Source organism: Elephas maximus, chromosome 13 (assembly GCF_024166365.1).
Source record: "Elephas maximus indicus isolate mEleMax1 chromosome 13, mEleMax1 primary haplotype, whole genome shotgun sequence".
NCBI lineage: Eukaryota > Metazoa > Chordata > Mammalia > Proboscidea > Elephantidae > Elephas > Elephas maximus.
The window spans coordinates 56,522,382-56,542,095 of record NC_064831.1 but is presented as its reverse complement, the minus strand read 5'-3'; the positions used below and the strand labels follow the sequence as shown (position 1 = coordinate 56,542,095).

Here is a 19,714-nt window from a genome sequence, read left to right as displayed (position 1 = left end):
CAATCCCCTAACCACTATTCAGTGAATTCAGTGAAGTGCAGGCCTCGACTTCAATTCTAGCAACACCACTTCCTACCTGTGTGACCTTGGATAAGTTATTCAGTTTCCCTGAGTCTTAGTTACCTCCTTTATAAAAGAGGGAAAATATGCCCACTGATAACATGATTACGTCCACCTAACACAGTTGTTGTGAAAATGCAATAAAATATTAATTTGCTTAATATAGTACTTGATATAGTAAAAATATACACTCAATAAACGTCAGCTTACCATTAGTACTGTCACGTTATTACTGTTGTTGTTATTCTTATCGTCGTTATTGTTAGTAACTGGGAAGAGAAGGGCCTCTAAGCAGCTAATGGTAGAAAGACTGGCAGCTCAGGTACATATAGTTAACCCATACCTGCCCTCTCAGGAGCCCTCCTCCTTCCACCAATGTGCACCAGGTGGGATTACTCCCCTACAGGCCAAAGAACCCCCTCAGGCTGCCCTTAAAATAGATTAGAAACTCTCTGAAGACAAGGACTATCTTGGTCACCTTAATCCCAGAACCTTGTACCTAGACACGGCATTGTATATAATAAATGGACTTGAACTAGGTTAACCAGATGTTACCATATCCAAATCCTGGGGTCATCTGGGTAGGAGAAACTAGAATATGTGCTTTAGACACACCTACCAGAAATACATCTCAAACCTTAGCAGAAACCTAGAAAGGAAGCCTGTCATCTCTTGGCTTTTCCAAGTTCTACAGTCAGGCTTCCCACATGCCAAGACAGTGATGTGGAGTCAGGGAGCAGCAAGAAAGCAGCTGGTCCTGTCCCAAAGATTAGGCCAGAGCTACCCATCTCCTGGTCCTTGCTCCAAAGACTAAAAGGTTGCCACATACCATGTGCTCCATGCAGATGCTGATCTCGCCATCGCTGTAGAATGCACCGTAGAAGCCCACGATGTATGGGGAGTTACACTCATGCAGAACCTGCAGCTCCCTTATGATCTGGTTCCGGATTGCAGGTTTGATCTCCAGGTGAATTAGCTGGGGAAAGAAAGGTGGGAGGAAGAGGGCCTTTATAAATATATGGATGGATGAATGGATGGATGGAGTGTGGAAGGGAGGGAGGGAGGGACAGAAGGAATCTTTCTTAAATGCTTAAGCTCTTAAAGGCAGGGGGAGGGGAAAAAGGCAAGTTTCAATAAGTTTATTCAGTTTCAGTAAGCAAGTTTCCGCTCTTCCACCCAACTAAAGCACTGAGTGCCAATGTACCAAGACTGGTATTGGCACTGTAGGAGCTGTAACCAGGGGATGGTTGGCTGTGCCTCTGCTCCTGGAAGCCAAGAGTGGGGAGGAAGGGGTTCACCACTCCCCAAAACAAGGACGAATGGAGGGCTTCCTGGACCCGTGGAACTGAGAGATGAGGGAAAAGTAGGCTTGAAGACATGGTCCACACTCAAGGATTGTGGGGGTAGAAGGGAATGAAGAACTGGGGTACACTGACCTAAGCTGCCTAAGACATTTCTCCCTGACCTCGGGAGCCTGATGTAGTTGAGATTTAGCCAAAGCTTCAAGTGCCACCAGATGTCCACCTAACATTGTCCCCTGTTCCAGCTACGGAGACAAGTGACAAACACATGAAATGGTTACCTAATAAGGTTGAGCTTCTAAAAAGAGCCACAGGCAATGAGTGTAAGAGGACATAGAACCAGTGGCCACCAGTGTGGGCTGCAGCAGCTGGTGAAAGCTGGACTTGAGGTGGGCACCGAAGATGGGTGCTGTGTGAAAAGATGGAGGAAACAGCACGGGCAAAACTCCAGGGACAGAAACAAACATGGTGTGCTGAAGAACCTGTGGGAGAGTCCAGCCTCAATGAAGCAGGGGGCCTGTGATCAGAAAGAGGAGGACCACCAGCAGAGAGAGCAGGGAGGTTCCGCATGCCATAGTGGGAGTGCAGATGTTATACCGCAGGGAGATGAAGGCGCCACTAACAGGGCGGGAGCACAGGGGAGCAACCTGAAATCAGTGTTCTTGTTAATGAAAGCAGACTTTTCTGCACCTGAAAATGACCAACAGGCACCCTGACACCCCTTCCACAGCACCCAGAAAACTAAAGGGTCACTTGCTGTTACCTTCCAGACTGGGGATGGGGATAAATACACTAACAGCCATTGGTGTGTTTATCCATAATCTGACAGCTATGAGTTCATAAATTTGAAATTCAAACAGCACACAAAGGTACTGAGTCACTATACCCTGGGTCTTCTGAGAAATAATCCAGTTACCTGTTTATCAAGACAAACTTGATTCAGTACATTTCTTTTTTAAGTGGCCTCACCTTTCTGGCCATGACCAGGCCAGACGGCTTGTGAGAGACCTTGAACACCACGCCGCCATTGCCAGCACCCAGCTCGCTGATCTTCTCAAAGTCGTCATCCTTCAGCTCGCCCACCTTCTGTTTCTGGGTAAGAAAGGCCTCGAGGCGCTTCCGCTGCTGTTCATCAAGTTCTAGCTCCTCCAGCTTCTTCTGCAAGGCCTCCAGGTTGGTCCTGTCCCAAAGGTGAAACACGGGTCAACACCGTCGCCAGAGAGGTCAACCCAGAGGAGCAGGCCCCAACTCTGGCTGTTGGGCCCGAAAGAGAGGAAAAGAGAGTGGGGAGGAGGCTAGAGAGGAGGGAGGGCTCCACCTGGCTGTGGCTCTGTTGCCCCCCTTCACTCCGGCCACCCCACACAACTCACCACTGACAGCTTCCCCTCTCAGGTCCTCAGTGTCCTCATTTGTAAAATGAGGGAGGGAATCAGGCCTCTCTCAGCATCTTTCAAGTTTACTAGGGAACGAAGGAATCTACTAAAATCCAGAATAAACCACCTCAATTTGCTTCAAAACCCCAGATAAAGTTGATTTTATTAAAGCTTACAACATACACAAAATAAAATCTATTTCCTAAAACCACTACACTGAAACCAAACCAAATCACCAAAACAGGCTCCCAACTAAAGCTCATGTCTAATGTGACTGGGTCCAGGAACAAGTTTAATCAAAAACGTCAGATCAAAGTATTGTAAAAATGGTATTCCTAAGATATTTTATTTTGGTGTCTAACATACGTAAGGAAACCCTGGCGCTGTAGTGGTTATGTACTACAGCTGCTAACCACGAGGTCAGCAGTTCGAATCCACCAGGTGCTCCTTGGAAACTCTATGGGGCAGTTCTACTCTGTCCTATAGGGTCGCTACAAGTCAGAATCAACTCGACGGCAGTGGCTTTTTTTGGGTAACATACGTAAATGTGCACTCATCCGGACATCTTTTAACACGGGGCAAGGACTTTCAGTAAAGGCCCACGGCAAGAGCCCCACATTGTCTTTCTCACGTGAACCAGAACATAATACACATCTGTGATTTCCAGTTCCTGATTCTTTAAAGTAAGTACAAATGTAGGTAAGTACAGAGGAATTCCAGTATAGACTTTTAGAGCTTTATGGTCTTCCCCAAATATTAACGCTCATCTAATCTGTCTATAATTTTTTATTGTGGTAAAAATATAGCTAACAAAACACTTGCCAATTCAACAATTTCAACATCTACAGTTCAAAGACATCGATTACGTTCATCATGTCACACAACCATTACCATGACACAGTAACTTTGTTTAGTGGCTTGGATTTATTAAGCCCTCAGCTTTTATTTCGTGCAGTGTTCACAGGGGCGAAAAGAGCAAAGAAAACCACTTCGTTTGCAGTCGTATTTCATCAGTTTATCTGACAGACACATTGCTTGATTACAGTAACAACTACAAGTGGTGTAAATGGTTTGGGGGGCAACCTGGCTCTTGGTAAGCACGTGATCCAGCTGGTGGGAGCGGAAGTGAGTGGGTACGGCAGAAAGCAGCAGGCTTGCTGCACGTGCGGCACGCTGCGGGCAATCCTCAGCGTGCTCCATGGGGGTAGGGGGAAGTGTTCATTAATCCTGAGAGCTGGCTAAGGGGAGAGGGGTAAAGAGAACTCCCACAGCAGCTCCAAAAGCTGCTGTCAAAAAACACACACACAGGCTGAGCGTGTACGAGGTAGAGAAGAAGTGAGGGCAGGATAAAGGAAAATCACTCTCCTCACAACACTGCACTATTATAAGTTCTTCACATTTATTAACACATTTAATCCACAATTCTACAATTACAACAGATGAGCAACTCAGGCATAAACAGTAACTTGCCCAAGGTCATACAACTAGTAACTAGCTGAGCCAGGATTCAAACCCAGGCCGACAGAACCTCTGACCTTAACCATGATGCTATATGACCTCTCCAAAAAGTTCAGTGCTTTCAAGGGAAACAATTTACAAACAAGGTAAGAGCCAAGCGTGGGCTGTTTGAGGATGCCACACGCCAGTCTCAATATGTGAAGATGGTGAAGCCCTATGCCCCCAGCTACAATCCTATACACGTATCTGCTGATGGATCCACCGGAGCAGATTATGTTGCCTTGCAAGGAACACTGGCCATGTTGGACAAGGAAAAAGAAATACCGACTCTGCTCGTTTTCCTAACTCTCCGTGGAGAGAAGTTATTCTCCCAACTTTAGGAAAGAAAACCAGATCTAGGCTTTCTGCCGTCTTTCTTCCTCTTCCCTCCTCTACCTGATGTTCACTGCCCCTCCTAGGTTCCACCCTGTACCACCTACCCCACTAACTAAGGACCTGTAGGCCTGAACATGTGAGTCAGGGAGGGACGTGGCAAGACGTTCCTAATGACAGGGGTGTAAGGAGGAGGACTGAGCGTGGAACACTGGTGCCAAATTTTGGTTCAGTGGTGGAATTCGTGCCTCCCTTGCAGGAGGCGCAGATCCGATTCCCAGCCGACGCACCTCATGCGCACTTACCACCCATCTGCCGGTGACGGACTGCGTGTTGCTATGATGCTGAACAGGCTTCAGCAGAGCTTCCAGACTAAGACGGACTAGGATGAAAGACCTAGAGATCTACTTCTGAAAATCAGCCAATGAAAACCCTACGGATCACAATGGTTCGATCTGCAATCAATCATAAGATGGTCCAAGACCAGGCAGCATTTCGTCCTCTTGTGCATGGGGTCACCAAGAGTCTGGGGCTGTCTTGATGATACCTAACAACAAGTATTCAGGAGCCCTGCATTCTTATCCCATGTTGTTCATCAACTAGCTGTGGGATCATGGACAGGTCACTTAACTTCAACACATCTCAGTGTCCCCTTCTGTAAGAGAAGGGAATAATAGCTCCTTGCTTACTTCACCAGAAGAGGATCAAAACAGAAAATGAACGGGAGGAAACCTTGGAATTTTGACACATTCCTATACTGTTAGAGCAGGGGATAGGTTGGAAGAAGAAAAGGAAGAGCCGAGGCAGCAACAGCAGGATCCAGGAATTACTCCCTTATCTTTGATTGTAATAAATCTTAAAAAAAAAATCCCCCGGAAATGTTTAAAACTTTGTGCCAGAGAATGAAAGATGTAAGATTTTATCTAAAGGTGAAAGAAAAATCCTGAGATCCTTTCTGTACTCACTTAAAAAAAGAAATCCATCAAGAATGTAAAAGTATTCAACATTGCTTCCTCTTGCACAGGGAGCCAGTGACGCTCTATAAAGCTCATCTCTGCCTTCCCAGGGTGAATCCCTCAAGCCAAGGAAGAACCAAAGCAGCATGGGAACTCCTATCCCTCTCATCCACCACTTCTCAGCTTGCTGTCATGGTGACAGGCTGGGACCTCGGGGATAACTAGACAACTTCTCCCTCCCGCCCAATATGCACTTTTTAAAAATCAGTTTAAAGTGCAGAAACTGAGGCCAAGAAATGAAGGTAATCCAAGATCTCACATGTGGTAGAGGGTATGGATTAAGGAGTTGCAGCCTTAGTCTCCAGGTGCTTTTCCCTCTTAGCTTGGGTCTTTCTGCTCGTCCTTTCTTGCTTCCTTACTGTTTGCTTCCCCAATAGCATTCCACTTGCTAAATGCCACAGGAGAGAGAACTTGACAACTCCCTGGGCTCAGGGGAGGCACCCACCTGCACTGGGACCTTCCTGTCCTTCCAGCGCAGATGTTTGTCATCCCTCCTCCATGGGACCTCCTAGAGGCAGGGCCTGCCTCCCAGGCTGGAGAAAGGCTCAGGTTGGCAAAAACTGGCTGGTGTCTGGCATGCAGTTGTGGCCCATTTCTGTTTGGTATATGGCAGTTTGAAGACTCAGTTTCTTTGTCAGGACATTGCCCCCATGCATCCTTCAGCCAGTCCTTATGCCAACTTCCAACTTCCTATGTGAACATCAGGGCTGGAGGGAGCAGTGTGGGGTTTTAAAAGGATCCCTGTACTAGAAGTTAGGAGACCTGCCACCAGGCAGCTGTGTAATCTTGTCCTTTCTGGGTCTCAGTTTCCTCACCCATAAAATGGGGGTTGGATTAAGTGGTCTTTAAGGTCCCTCCTGGACTACATTTTACATGACTTCTTGATTTAATCCATGGGCCACAAATGAAAGATTCCAGTTGTGGCAGTGTAATTAGACTTAGCAGGTGGGTGAGATGAGGGGGAAGGAGAGGTTCTCGCCCAAGGACCATCCTTTCCCCACCCATTTCAGTTCACGGCCCTGGTGTTTTCAGAACACAAATGACAACCCCTCTTTTTCTCCACATTCCCATTTCAAGCCTATAATCTTCTTGTATCTCGATGAGCTTGTGTTACTGCAGGGCAGCCTTATCCTGTCTCCAGAGTTCACGTCACAGTGTGCTGCTTCCTCCTGCTATGGGGAACGCGATGCGGTTAGAGCTGATCATAGCTGTTCCCGGGAGAAGGGCGTGCATGTGTGTCGGAGATTTAGTATAGCAGAGCCCAAGTTTCTTTTTCCAATCCCCAGTCTCAGTTTTGCTGATTTCAGTTAAAACCAAAGGTTGTGAAGGAGGCAGGTTCTTGGCCTCCAAGGTTTGGAGATTTTTGTGTGGTTGAGGGATGAGGGGGAGCCCTGGTAGTACAGTGGTTAAGCGTTCGGCTGCTAACCAAAAGGTCAGCAGTTCGAATCTACCAGCCAATCCTTGGAAACCCTACGGGGCAGTTCTACTCTGTCCTATACGGTCAACTTGACAGCAACAAGTTTGGGGTTTTTGGTTTATACTTACAAATAGGAGACCTGGTGGCACAGTGGTTAAATGTTCAGCTGCTAACCAAAAGGTCAGTGGTTTGAACCCATCAGCTGCTCTGTGGGAGAAAGATGTGGCAATCTGCTTCCATAAAAAGATTTACAGTCTTAGAAGCTCTCTGGGGGCAGTTCTACTCTGTCTTATAGGGCCATTATGGGTCGAAATCAATTCAACAGCAATGGGTTTGGTTGGGGATGGGCAGTGCATAAGAAGAACAGTAAGACAGAAAAAGAGAAATGGGCCTGACAGTGGAAGGCTGGGGGTGTCAAAATCACAGGCAACTTTTGGATGTCATCCCAGACCAACCCATTGGTGTTAGGGAGTACAGATATGTCACCTATGGCCAGCCCCAGATAACACAGTGGGGAGAAGGTTCTACACTATCTCACTCTTCAATCTTGCAGGTCACTCTGGGAAGTGCTGCTCAACTAACTTGGCAATGAAATCCCAGAATCATGAATATGGGCTCTATAAAGAAGCCAGACACAAAAGATTATACATACTATGTGATTCCTTTATATATATATATAAATATAAAAGGCAAAACTAATCTGTGCAATTAGAAGTTAAGACAGTGATCACCTCTGGAGCAGTAGTTACTACAAGGGATGTGAGGGGAATTCTTTGTGGCTGGTAATGCCCTGTTCTTGGTCTGAGTGCTGGTTACATGATATGTTCAGTATATGAAAATTCATCAAGCGATACATTTATGACACGATATAACATTATGATATATCATAATTTATTAAAAAAAAAAAAAAAAAGAGACAGACCAACTGGGTAGTCAGGCCATTTGGGTTTGAATCCCTGTTTTGCCCCTCAGTAGCCATGTCAACTTGGACAGATTTCTTAAAAGCCCTGAGCCTCAGTTTTTTTAACGGTAAAATGGGCGAACAATGACAATCACATCATGGAGTTGTTAGGAGTTTAAAGGAGCTCATTCGCATTTAGCAGAATACCTGCTAACGGACCACATGAACCAGACTCCACTAGCCTGAGACCAGAAGAACGAGATGGTGCCTGGCTACCACCACCGACTGCCCTGACACAGATTACAACAGAGAGTCCCAGACAGAGTTGGAGAAAACTATAAAATAGAATTCTAATTCACACAAAAAGACCAGACTAGAGGGACCCCCAAAACCATGGCCCCTAGATGCTCTGCTAACCCAAAGCTGAAACTATTTCCGAAGCCCACTTTTCAGACAAAGATTAGACAGGCCTATAAAACAAAAAATAATACACATAAGGAACGTGATTCTTAGTTCATCAAATATACGAGACCAAAAGTGCAGCTCCTGTCCGAAAGCAAGATGAGAAGGCAGGAAGGGGCAAGAGCCAGATGAATGGACACAGGGAACCCAGAGTGGAAAGGAAGAGCATGCTGTCACATTGTGGCGATTACAACCCATGTCACAAAACATCCGTGTATAAATTTTTGAATGAGAAATTAACTTGAGCTAAAAACTTTCACCTAAAGCACAGTAAAAAGAAAAAAAGAAAGAATACCTGGCACATAGTAGGTGATCAATAAATACTATTAAACGCTATTCTTATTAAGAAAATATTAGCTGACAACAGCATAACGATATTAAATATCTGTTTGGCATTTTTTCCACATTATACTCTCATTTAATCTCTACAACCACCTCTTGTGTATCATCATCATTTTACAGGTGAGGAGACTAAGACGGTGGGGAAACAACTTAGTCAAGGTCACACTACTGACTTAAACTGCCCTGAGCTGTCTATATTCTATATTCCTTTTACTATTTCACTAAGGGCCTCCTAATACCAAAACATATGCATCCTCAGAGAAGACCTGGAAAGATAAAGCAATCTATTTAGTCTCAAAGGAAAAAGCAGTAAGAACAGGATAACTGATAATGGGGTTTATGTGTAGACAACAAGTAATGACCAGTGACTCAAACCACCCAACACAGGAAGCCAACCAAAGTGCTTGCAGAGGCATGGCTCTGGTACTTACCATAGAGTTCTAACCTTGGAGCACTATAGGAAGAATCTGATAGGAAGATTAAGAGGATTTTAGCACTGAATAGGGCTTTAAGGACCACCTAGTTTAATTACCCTATTTTACTCAGAAAACCTGAGGGGAAGTGGCTTATACAAGTTCAGAGTGCAAGTAAGTATCACCGTTGAACCCGGATCTTCTTGCTTCCAAAGCCTTCACATCTATTTCCCAAGCACATGTATGTTTTTCTTCTTTCTAGTAGTTTCATGCTCCAGTGTGAAAGACCAGCACCGTGCTGGCCCATAAGCAGCTGATTTTCAGCAGATGTCACTGGCCTTGGTAGTTGGTCTAGGGACTGTTTTCCAAACAATGACTGTGAAACTTTTCTCACCTACACATCTGTCAGCAAGCAGGAGAGAGTAGGCGGCCAAGATGTGATTTCTATGAGCAGCCAGCATCAAAGAAAAGAAAAAATATCTCTGCTAAATTCAGGGAAGCACATTATGAACTATGCAAGAGAACGGCTGCACTGAAGCATGGCTTCCCAAAGCTGACTGAGAATACAAGCCCGAAGTTGGGCTTAACACCAACACAAAGCAGAGGTCTGCTATTGCTAGAGGAGGTGTAGGAAACTTTCTCGTAGTCAAGGCTTGCCACAGACACAAGACTGAGTTTGGCTGCCATGAAGAGGAAGGGCAGGAATGCTGAGAAAACCCCACACCTGAGGTCATGCTCATAGGGCCTGCGTAAGACTGACACTGGAACAGAACAAAAGAGACCCTCCCTATCACTACCATAAGCCTGTTGTTGTTGTTAACTACTGTAGAGTCAGCCCTCAACTCATGGCAACCCCATGAGTCTGTAGGCTTTTCTTGTTTGTATGAGTCAGAACTGACTCAACAGCAACGAGTTTTACGGGTCTTAATCTTTACGGAGGCAGTTTGCCAGGTTTTTCTTCCATGGAGCCGCTGGGTGGTTTGAACCATCAACCTTTAGGTTAGCAGCTGATTACCTGTGCCACCCAGCCTAGTATCAACTAAAAAGTAATTACTGTCTACCACTGGGGGAGGGACAAGAGCATACAGAAAGAACCCCCTTCCGTGGCCAGGCATTCAGTAACAGCTGAAAGTTGAGGGAGTAGTAGGAACACTGAGAAAAATCCTATAGCAGCTCAGGCTCCACTTAAAATACAAAATAAAAGCCTACTGTTGGAGAATTTTTTTTTTTTTGTTGGAGAAATCTGAAGCCTGTGGTAGTGCACTGAAGTTAACAACACCAACAAGAATACCCAAACCCAGCTCAACTCCTGATTTGTAGCCTAACACATATTAACAGCATGACAGGAAAGTACGCCAATCTCTAAGCATAAAGACAACTGACCTCAGTCTCTGTTCTTCTACACACAATGTCCAGGATTCAATCAAAAATTATGAGACGCCCCCCGAAAAAAAAAAATCAAGGTAAGAAAAAAACATTTTTAATGTACTGTCAAAGGATAAAGCAATCAACAGGACCAGACTTGGATATGACCCAAATGCTAGAACTATTAGACAACAGCTTGAAAATAACTATGATTAATATGTTAAAGGTGGAAGACTTCTGGGAAGATGGAGGTATGAGCAGGTCTAAGATCCCCACTCAAACACCAAGAAAAACAATTAGAAATTTGTACTCAACCCTACAACAACTCTGAAAAAGCATGCAAAGGATGGCAGCAAGGAACTACAAACTGAAACAAAAGAAGGACAAAATCTGAATGGTAGAAAAATCACTTTTTCCACTGTTTTCACCACTCCCAGCACAGCAGCCAGACAGCTACAGAGGAGCCCCAGCCACCTGTGGCTCTCCTGTGCCCTAAGAAGAGCCCTAAAGTAAACAGGACAGGCCTTGCTGGCAGGCTGTTTAGGGTGTCTATTCTGACCAATCTCAGAGCAGCCTGAAGTACTAAAAACTCAGTCTGGCCCAAACTGGAGAAGGGAGGGTACAGTAAGACTCAGAACAGTGATCAGTGTGATTTTTCCAAGCTGAAACTTCACTCTGGCCTGAATTGAAGCACTCAGAGAGTGGGGGAGGGAGCAGTAAGCAAAGAATGAAGGCTGTGCTTGCCTAAGAATCTCCTACAGAAATCAGTGCTTTCTAAAGTGTCATGTGCGGGGGGACATTAAAAAAGCAAACACACTGTAATGGTCTAATGTTCCAGCTTTAACAACAAAAAAATCACAAGGCATATAAAAAAACCAGAAATGATTGCCCATTCAAAAGAACAAGACAAAGGGAGAGAAATCATCTCTATAAAAGGCCAGATAATGAACAAATTGAAAGAATACAATATAATGCTATTAAACATGCTTAAAGAACTAAAAAGAAAGCACAAAAACTAAGGGAAACCAAAAAAACAATGCATAAACAAGACAAGAATATAATAGATATAAACACTACTAAAAGAAAAACAGCAATATTGGAACTAAAAGATACAATAAATGAAATGAAAAACACATTGGAAGGACTGAACAGTAGATTTTAACTGGCAGAAGAAATAATCCGTGAACTACAGCCAGGAGCTCCTTGGAAACTCCCTGGAAAAAAACAGAATAAGGTAACTGAAATTATGGAAACTGAAGAGCAACAAGACAGAATTGCTACGGGTTAAATTGTGTCTCCTGAAAATGTGTTGAAATTCTAACCCCTGTACCTGTAAATATGTCCCTGTTTGGAAATAGAGGGTTTTTTCTTGTTACGTTAATGAAGTCATACCAGCATGGGGTAGCTCTTAAACCTAATTACATCTGAGTTAAAAAAGAGCAGAATAGATACAGGGACACAAACAGTGAGAGGAGGAAGGCAGACACAAAGGGGATAGATGCATTTACAAGCGCAGGCTAGTAGCTGAAGCAGACAAGGAAGGACCCCCCCCCCCCAGAGCCACATCCTGAATTTGCCTTCTGAACTGTGAGAAAATAAATTTCTGTTCTTCAAGGCCACCCACTTCTGGTATTTCTGTTACAGCAGCCCTACATAACTAAGACAAGGATCAAGACTGCTAAGCAAAGCCTAACGGAAATATGGAATACCATCAAGCGAGCTAATCCCATATTTTTTACTCAAATAATCCACACTTTCCACATTTGTCAACCATGCCATCCGCTGCGAGGTATTTTCATAAGCACTGCTATGACAGTTTTTTTTTAACATGTTGTTGTAGAAAAAATTAGCATAGTGTACTTACAAAAATACCTTGCAAGGGGAAGGCACGGATGGCAAGCAAACATAGAAGGTGGATGTTATTTGTGTAAAAATACAGTATATGCATCATGAGAATATCAAAAGGAAAAGAGAGATGGACAGAAAGAATATTAGAAGAAAAAACGGCAGAAAACTTTTCAAATCTGATGAAGAACACCAATCTACAAACCCAAGCTCAACAAACATGAGATAGGATAAACCCAAACAGATCCACATCGAGATACTTTATCATCAAGCTCTCAAAAACTAAAGATAAACAGAAAATCCTGAAAAAAACAAGTGAGAAGCCAACTGTCACAAATAAAGGATTTCCATTAAGATTAAAGGTTGATTTCTTCTCAGAAACCTTGGAGGCCAGAAGGCAGTGGAATGATACACTTGAAGTGCTGGGAGAAAAGAACTGTCAGCCGAGAATATTACATCTGGTAAAAGTGTCTCTCAAGAATGAGGGTAAAATGAAGGCATTTCCAGATAAACAAAAAATAAGGAGGGTCATTACCACTAGACCTTCCCTACAAGAAATGCTGAAGAAACCAAAAGACCAGAACACAAGTGAGAATGTTTACACACTGTGAAGAAGGCAACCAATATCACTGAACAATTTGTATAGAAATTGTTCAGTGCAAACCTAAATTGATTGCTGTGTAAACCTTCACCAAAAACACTATAAAATGTTATTAAAAAAGAAAAAAATACTAAGGTGAGTCCTTCAGAAGGAAAAAAAAGGATACTAGACAGTAACTCAAAGCTGTACATAGGTAGAAAAAAAAAAAAGAACTCCATTAAAGGTAATTTCATGGGCAAGTGTAAGGGCCAGATTTAAAGCATGTTTGGTTAATAATTCTAGTCATTAGGTCTAGCATGCTTTATAATAATAAATGCATAAAAAATAAGTATAAATTTATGTTACAGGACACGAGAATGCAAGAGGAAAACCCAGGCCAGGAGCCAAAGGATCAGTGTCTGCAGGCACCTGGTTCTGCCATTAAGGCACCAAATAACTCCAAAAAAGCACCTCCTTACACCTCGTCTCAGCTTCCCCAACTGTAAAACAGGAATACCATATTCCACTGAACTTCTTGTGGTTATTGTAAAGAACGTCTATAAAAATGCCTGAAAAACTCTGAAATACTCCATAAGCATAATATTTTTATGATTAAGTTATTACCTTAGAGGTCATTTAGTCTAAACCCCTGACATTAAAGATGGAGAAACTGGGTCACAGAGAAGTAACTTGCTCAAAGTGACAGACTTATGGGTATTAGAAAATCTGACATTTGATTAAATACTCTTAGGTGAAAAATTCAGAATATAAGATTGTGTTACCTATGGAGGGGGAAGGAACGCAAATGAACAGGGGCTGGAAAGAAACAGGGATAAATGAAATCAGTTGTTCTGCTGGGGTGTAAGATAGAAGGTAATTTTTTAAATTCCTGCATTTTCATGTTATTCGTGCAATAAATAAATAATCTGGGGGAAAAAGGCACAAAATAGTTAAATACTACCTTTATTGCTTTTAATTGGCTTCACTACTACCACCAAGACTTTGGAGCAAGGATTGTCCCCAGTTCCTCCAATTCTGACAAGGGACCTAGGACACAGATGGCTCTGTAGGTCAGGATAGGCTAGAGTAACCAAAATAAATTTTATAGAGGATACAAGATCTGAACCAGTCAAGGAGGGTACATAAAATTCAGATAGAAAAAGGAGAAAGTGCATTCTAGCAGGGACTACTCTGTAGAAAACAGTAGAGAAGCAGGATTAAGTATATTACAAGCAGAGCTTTGAACCGGTTCCTTTTGGTTCAAATCCCTGCTGAGAATCTGCATTTCTAACAAGTTCCCAGGTGATACTAATGCTGCTGGTTAGGGACCAATTCTAGAACCACTAGGAGAGCAGTGGTTCTCAAAATTCATTATACATAAGAATCACCTAGGGATCTTGTTAAAATGTAGGTTCAGATTCAGCATACCTGGGATGGAACTGCAGATTCTCAGCAGGAGTTCAAAGCCCTGATTATAAGCCAAGGGTGAGCACTGGGGTAATAAAGCTCAAAAGGAAAACATGAGAGCCAAAACAGATGTTTACTTGACTTTCAATCAGGCAGCATCTAAGCCAAAAACATTTTTTAAAAGTCAAGAAAACAGGTTTGACTAAAACGAGATGACTAAAAATCATTTATTCCTATCCTTTAAAAACATCAACTTACCCATTGGAGTCAAACAGGCTTCTGAAATCATATAAATTATCTTCCCACGACATGTTTCTGCAGACAGTCACACTGAAAAACACACACATACACACACACAGAGGAACCTCTGGAGTGACGGGACCACCCACTCACATCGACTCTTCTCAAATATTGAACAAAATCCTGCATCAGAGAGGGGGTGTCATACTGAGAGAACTAACAGCCTATGGTTCCTTCTGTCCCAGTGGACAAAATTTGTTTCATATTGGCCACATATGAATTAATTCCTAAAGGATTAGTCTTCTGTAGAAGTACAGAAAGGAAAAGTGATGGAGGGAGAGGGGGTAAAAAAATCAGAAGATAGAGGACAAAAAGGAATACCATCTTTACCTGATAGGGTCAAAAGAAGGACATAATTGCCTGATAAGAATGATATTTAGATGCAGTTGAAGAGATGAGCTTCCTAAATGCGAGGCATGGCACAGCCATTAGCTCAATTAATCATCACAATAGCATTTTAAAAAAATGTTGTTCCCATTTTACAGATATGGAAATGGAGGCCAAGAGCGGTTAAGTAACTTACCCAAGGCTAGGGCTAAAAACTCTAAGGGTTGATATTTTCTCCACACCATACTTAGGAGCTCATGCCCTTCAGACAAATCCCCCATCTGCTTGTCCCTAAACACCACGTATTTCCCCACCAGGGATTCATTCCTTTGAGGTAAAGAACTATGTTCTACTAAAATGTAAAATTTCCTGGAAAGACAACAAATTAATACTACTCAAGGAGCAACACCCTTCAGAGGAATTTCCCAGGCTGATACTTTTTGGCTGGGGTAGGAGGGGCACTGCCCAGGTAAAGCGCACTGGGAGAAGCAGTAAAGGTTCTAGCAGCCAGAAGAGAGCTGGGGCACTACTGAGGGTTGGGAGAGTGGAGATGAGGGGGCAGGGAGTATTGAAACAATGAAAGCACAAGGGCAGCCCAGGGGGAAAATCCAACAAATATGTGGTCATCATGAGAAAAACAAAAGGAGCCCTTGGCTTGGTGGTGACTACAGAATGGACTTGGCTGACTGTTCCTGAAAGGACCAGCTGGTTGACTGTGGCCTTAGTAAGATGACATAATTGACCCCACCCGTTCCCTGTTCTTGAGAACCTGATGTAAAGAAAGACCTGTAGAAATTCCTTGGGCAATAAAAGCCCACGCTACTCTGCAGATCACAGAGGTGCAGGTTCCTCTTCAATGAGAAGGTACAGGACCCAATTTGACCACAATCTTAGACCTCACAACCCAGAGCCATAAGGGGAGTCCGTTCCCGAGGCAGAAGGTTAACAGCCAGCGTCCAGGAGCACAGTTCAGGACAGGAAGATGCTGTCAGAAGAAACAGAGCCCTTAAAATGCATCTCCAATTCTGCTCCATGCTGAGAAATCTTTCAGTCTCCAGACCTGCTTCTTCCCCTACACACACGAACAATATTTTTGTAAGAGCTGGGCCCTTCTCCCTGCCAGCAAATGCAACCCACATCACCCAAGCACACATCACATCAGGGACAAATCCTACCCCCTAGGTCACTCTCTAACGACATTCAAGGGGCTGAGACTAGGGCTCAAAGTCCACCCAAGTGCACACCTAGGCACTAACCTTCTAAACTAGGTGGCGAACTGCCAGTCAGACCCTCAAATTAGTATCGTTGGCCTGGGAGGGTCAAAAGCTACCAAGTAGAAATGACATCACAGACCAGAGAGAAAAGAATATAATTAAAACCAAAATGGATAGCGCTCACTTTTACCTTCTGAAAGAAGGTGGGAGGCAGGGAAATAAGTTTTTGTGCTAACAACCCCCTGCCCTGGGACAGAGGCTACTAACCAGTTGCCATAGACTCTACCCCAACTCATGGCAACTCTGTGTGTATCAGGGTGGAACTGTGCTCCACAGGGTTTTCAATGGCTGATTTTTTCACAGGTAGGTCACCAGGCCTTTCTTCTGAGGTGCCTCTGGGTGGACTGGAACTTGCAACCTTTCAGTTAGCAGTACAGCACATTAACCATTTTACCATAAAGGGACTCTTACAGAGAATTCTAGAAGACCAGAAAGCTTGCCCATAGTTTAAAAGGACCTGCTCCTGTACCCTGGGATAGGCAGAAGCAGGCCTGAACAGCACGGGAAGAAGGCAGAGCTAAAGAGCTGAATTATGCTGCAGAATAAAAAGGGAAGGGCTTGTTTTGAGAGCCACTGAGAAGCAGCAAGAGAGGAAAAGGGTGCTCCAGTGCAGGGTGCCAAAGGTCTTTTAAGACAAGGGATACCTAAGACCATTAGATTTTAATACACCCTCCCCACTCCAGCTCTTCAATCCAATCTGCTGCACACACAAATAGCCCTGTGTGTTTTTCCCTTTTGTTGCTGTTTGGTGGAAACCAGGGAAATGAGGCCAAATTCCAAATCTGGTTCAACACACAGCAGAAAGTGGAGACAAGCCACAGAAAGGGAGCTGTAAGTTCCACAGAAGCAGAAGTGGCCATGAGAATGTAAACCTCCAGGCCAGCTCCAATCTAGAGGAGGATGTGGAACAGGGAACTTGAGCAGACACCTCGGTTACATTCATTTATTCCTACAGCTGTTAATACGCAAAGGGGATCGATAAATAGCATCCACTGTGACAGCAACCACATATGCTAGAGGAAGACTGGTTCCTGCCCTCAAGGCCAGGCCAAGTGTGTGCATGTGTGAGTTTAAGAGGCAGGGAGAGGGATCACAGTGCAAGCCAAACACAGGGAAGGGCACTGACAAATAACCCAATAATTACAGGTAGGTCAGATCAGAATCTGAGGGTGAAGTATGAGCAGGGTGCCATGGGAACACAGAAAAGACCCCACATTCCGTCTAAGATCAGGAAGGGAAAATGAAGGTCAGAAAATGCAATGTCCAAGTTTCATCCTGAAAGATACCAGTTTTCCCTGCAGATGAGAAGGGAAAGGAAGTCCAGGCTTGGGCATCAGCATATGCAAAAAGATATAAAAAGTTCCAAGCCCTTCCAAGTGGTCAGAGAGAGTAGATGCATCCAGGAGAGCCCAGGCGGCTGAAGAGTAAGCTGGGCTAGGCCATGAAGAACATAGTATACCATGCTAAGGGGTTAGGGTTTGGGGGGATAGGATGGGGTGACGAGGGAGTTGTAGGCTTCTGTAATTTTGTTGTTGCTGCTGTTGGGTGCACTGAAGTCAATTCCTAATTCATAATGACCCCATGTGACAGAGCAGAACTGCCCCATAGGGTTTTCTAGGCTGTAATCTTTATAGGAGCAGATTGCCAGGTCTTTCTCCTGCAGAGGGCTGGGTAGGTTCAAATCGCCAATCTTTTGGTTCACAGCTGAGCGCTTAACTGTTGCACCACCAGGGCTCCTTTCTATAATTTTACTAGGCATAAAAAAGTAATGTGTGCTCATTACAAAAAATCCAGAATTGTCCAGAAATGTTTAGTCTAAAGCAAAATATTATGCTCCACGTCCTCTCAGGTAACTACTGTTAACAGTGTTGAATATATCCGCTTCTAGATTTCTTCTATGTTCAATGTATATACAGAGAGAGTATGTTTTATTTTGTCTTACAAAAATGAAATTGTAATGTACACATTGTTCTGCAACAGCAAATTCTGAAGTAAGAAAGAGATACGATCATTTTATATTTCGGAACCAACCGTCTGGCAACAAGCTAGAAAGGAGCTTAAAGATGGGGCAGACGAGGCAGAAAAATCAGTTTGAAGGGAGCAAGGCAAGCAAGAGAAGATGAGAGCCTCAACACCACAGGAGCTGTGAGGGTGGGAAAGAGGGCAGAGGGGACAGACTGAAGAGTTGGTGAGACAAGGTGACCACCTGGATATAGGGAAAGTTAGCGAAGAGTTGAAGGAGTCCTTGGGTGATGCAAACGGTTAAGCACTTAACTACTGAAGTGAAAGGCTGGAAGTTCGGACTCACTTGAGTTGCCTCGGAATAAAGACCTGGCAAGCTGCTTCCAAAAGGCCTCAGGCTTGAAAACCCTATGGAGCAGTGCTACTCTGCACACCTGGCTTTTCTTGGCTTTCAGGGAGGAGTTAAGGGTGACTCCAGGTTTCTAGCTAGGCAGCTTTGGGGGCAGGGGTAGAGAGGAACAGCAAGGTTATGAACCCACACTGGGACAAGCTGAGTTGGAGAAGCTACTCAGTATATGGCTCACCAAGTAGGCCAGAAGCTCATAACAGAGGTCTGAGGCACAGGTGCAGAAGTCTAAGATGGTGGCTGGAATCACGAATGTGGAGGAAATCAAAAGGGCAAGTGTAAGGAATAAAAGAGGAAGGCCAAACAGCCCAAGGAAGGCCAAGATCCCTGCTCTGGGGACACAGTCCTTCGCTCCTCAAGGCACAGGCAGTCACTCGGGTTCCCATGGCTGGTGCCCAGCAACTCTCTAGGTTACAGCATTTGTTACACCGCATTGCAATTATAGGTTCACACCCTCCACAAGGCCAGAAGTATCCCCCAAACTTGAGTCTAATCCAGTGTGAGGCATATAGTAAGCACTGAAACCAAAAAGCCAAAAACCAAACCTATTGCCACAGAGTCAACTCTGTCTCCTAACGACCCTACAGGACAAAGTAGAACTGCCCCATAGGGTTTCCTATGCTGTAATCTTTACGGAAATATTTCCAACGCTGTAATCCTTATGGAAATAGACTTCACATCTTTCTCTCACAGAGCGGCTGGTGGGTTCAAACCACCAACCGTTCAGTTAGCAGCCAAGGGCTTAACTACTGCACCATCAGGGCTCCTTAAACACTGAAAAACTGACCACTAAAAGGAGGTGTGGAAATATCCATACACTACAGAGGTACATTTTCTTTTCCTCTCCTGTCAAGCTGCTTAAACCTGTACGTAAAACATCAAGGGGTTTTTCATTCTGGCTAGAGCAGGCTGGTTGCCCTAAGTCTTACCTACAGTCTTTTTTAAAATGTTTCTTCCAACTCCACCAGAAAAACTGCAGTGTTACAGCACTGAGAAGGGTCAAGCTGACTGCCCCATCAAGACGCTCTTGGCACACTAGCCTAGAACTCTTCAGGATACTTAGGGTTCAGCAAAGCGGTGCCTGACATCTTAGTTTCTAAAAATGTCATAGGAATGCTTCTTTCAATATTTAA

The 19,714-nt window shown here is 44.1% G+C and overlaps 1 protein-coding gene across 1 annotated transcript in view; it reads right to left on the bottom strand.

Moving 5' to 3' along the window:
* MAP2K1 (mitogen-activated protein kinase kinase 1) overlaps positions 1-19,714 on the bottom strand; it is a 96,797-nt gene that overhangs the window by 48,514 nt on the left and 28,569 nt on the right. Inside the window, exons 2-3 of the mRNA XM_049905335.1 lie at positions 2,331-2,541; positions 890-1,036 (exon numbers count right to left, since the gene is read on the bottom strand). Of these exons, the coding sequence (XP_049761292.1) occupies positions 890-1,036; positions 2,331-2,541 (358 nt within the window). The remainder of the gene's footprint in view (positions 1-889; positions 1,037-2,330; positions 2,542-19,714) is intronic.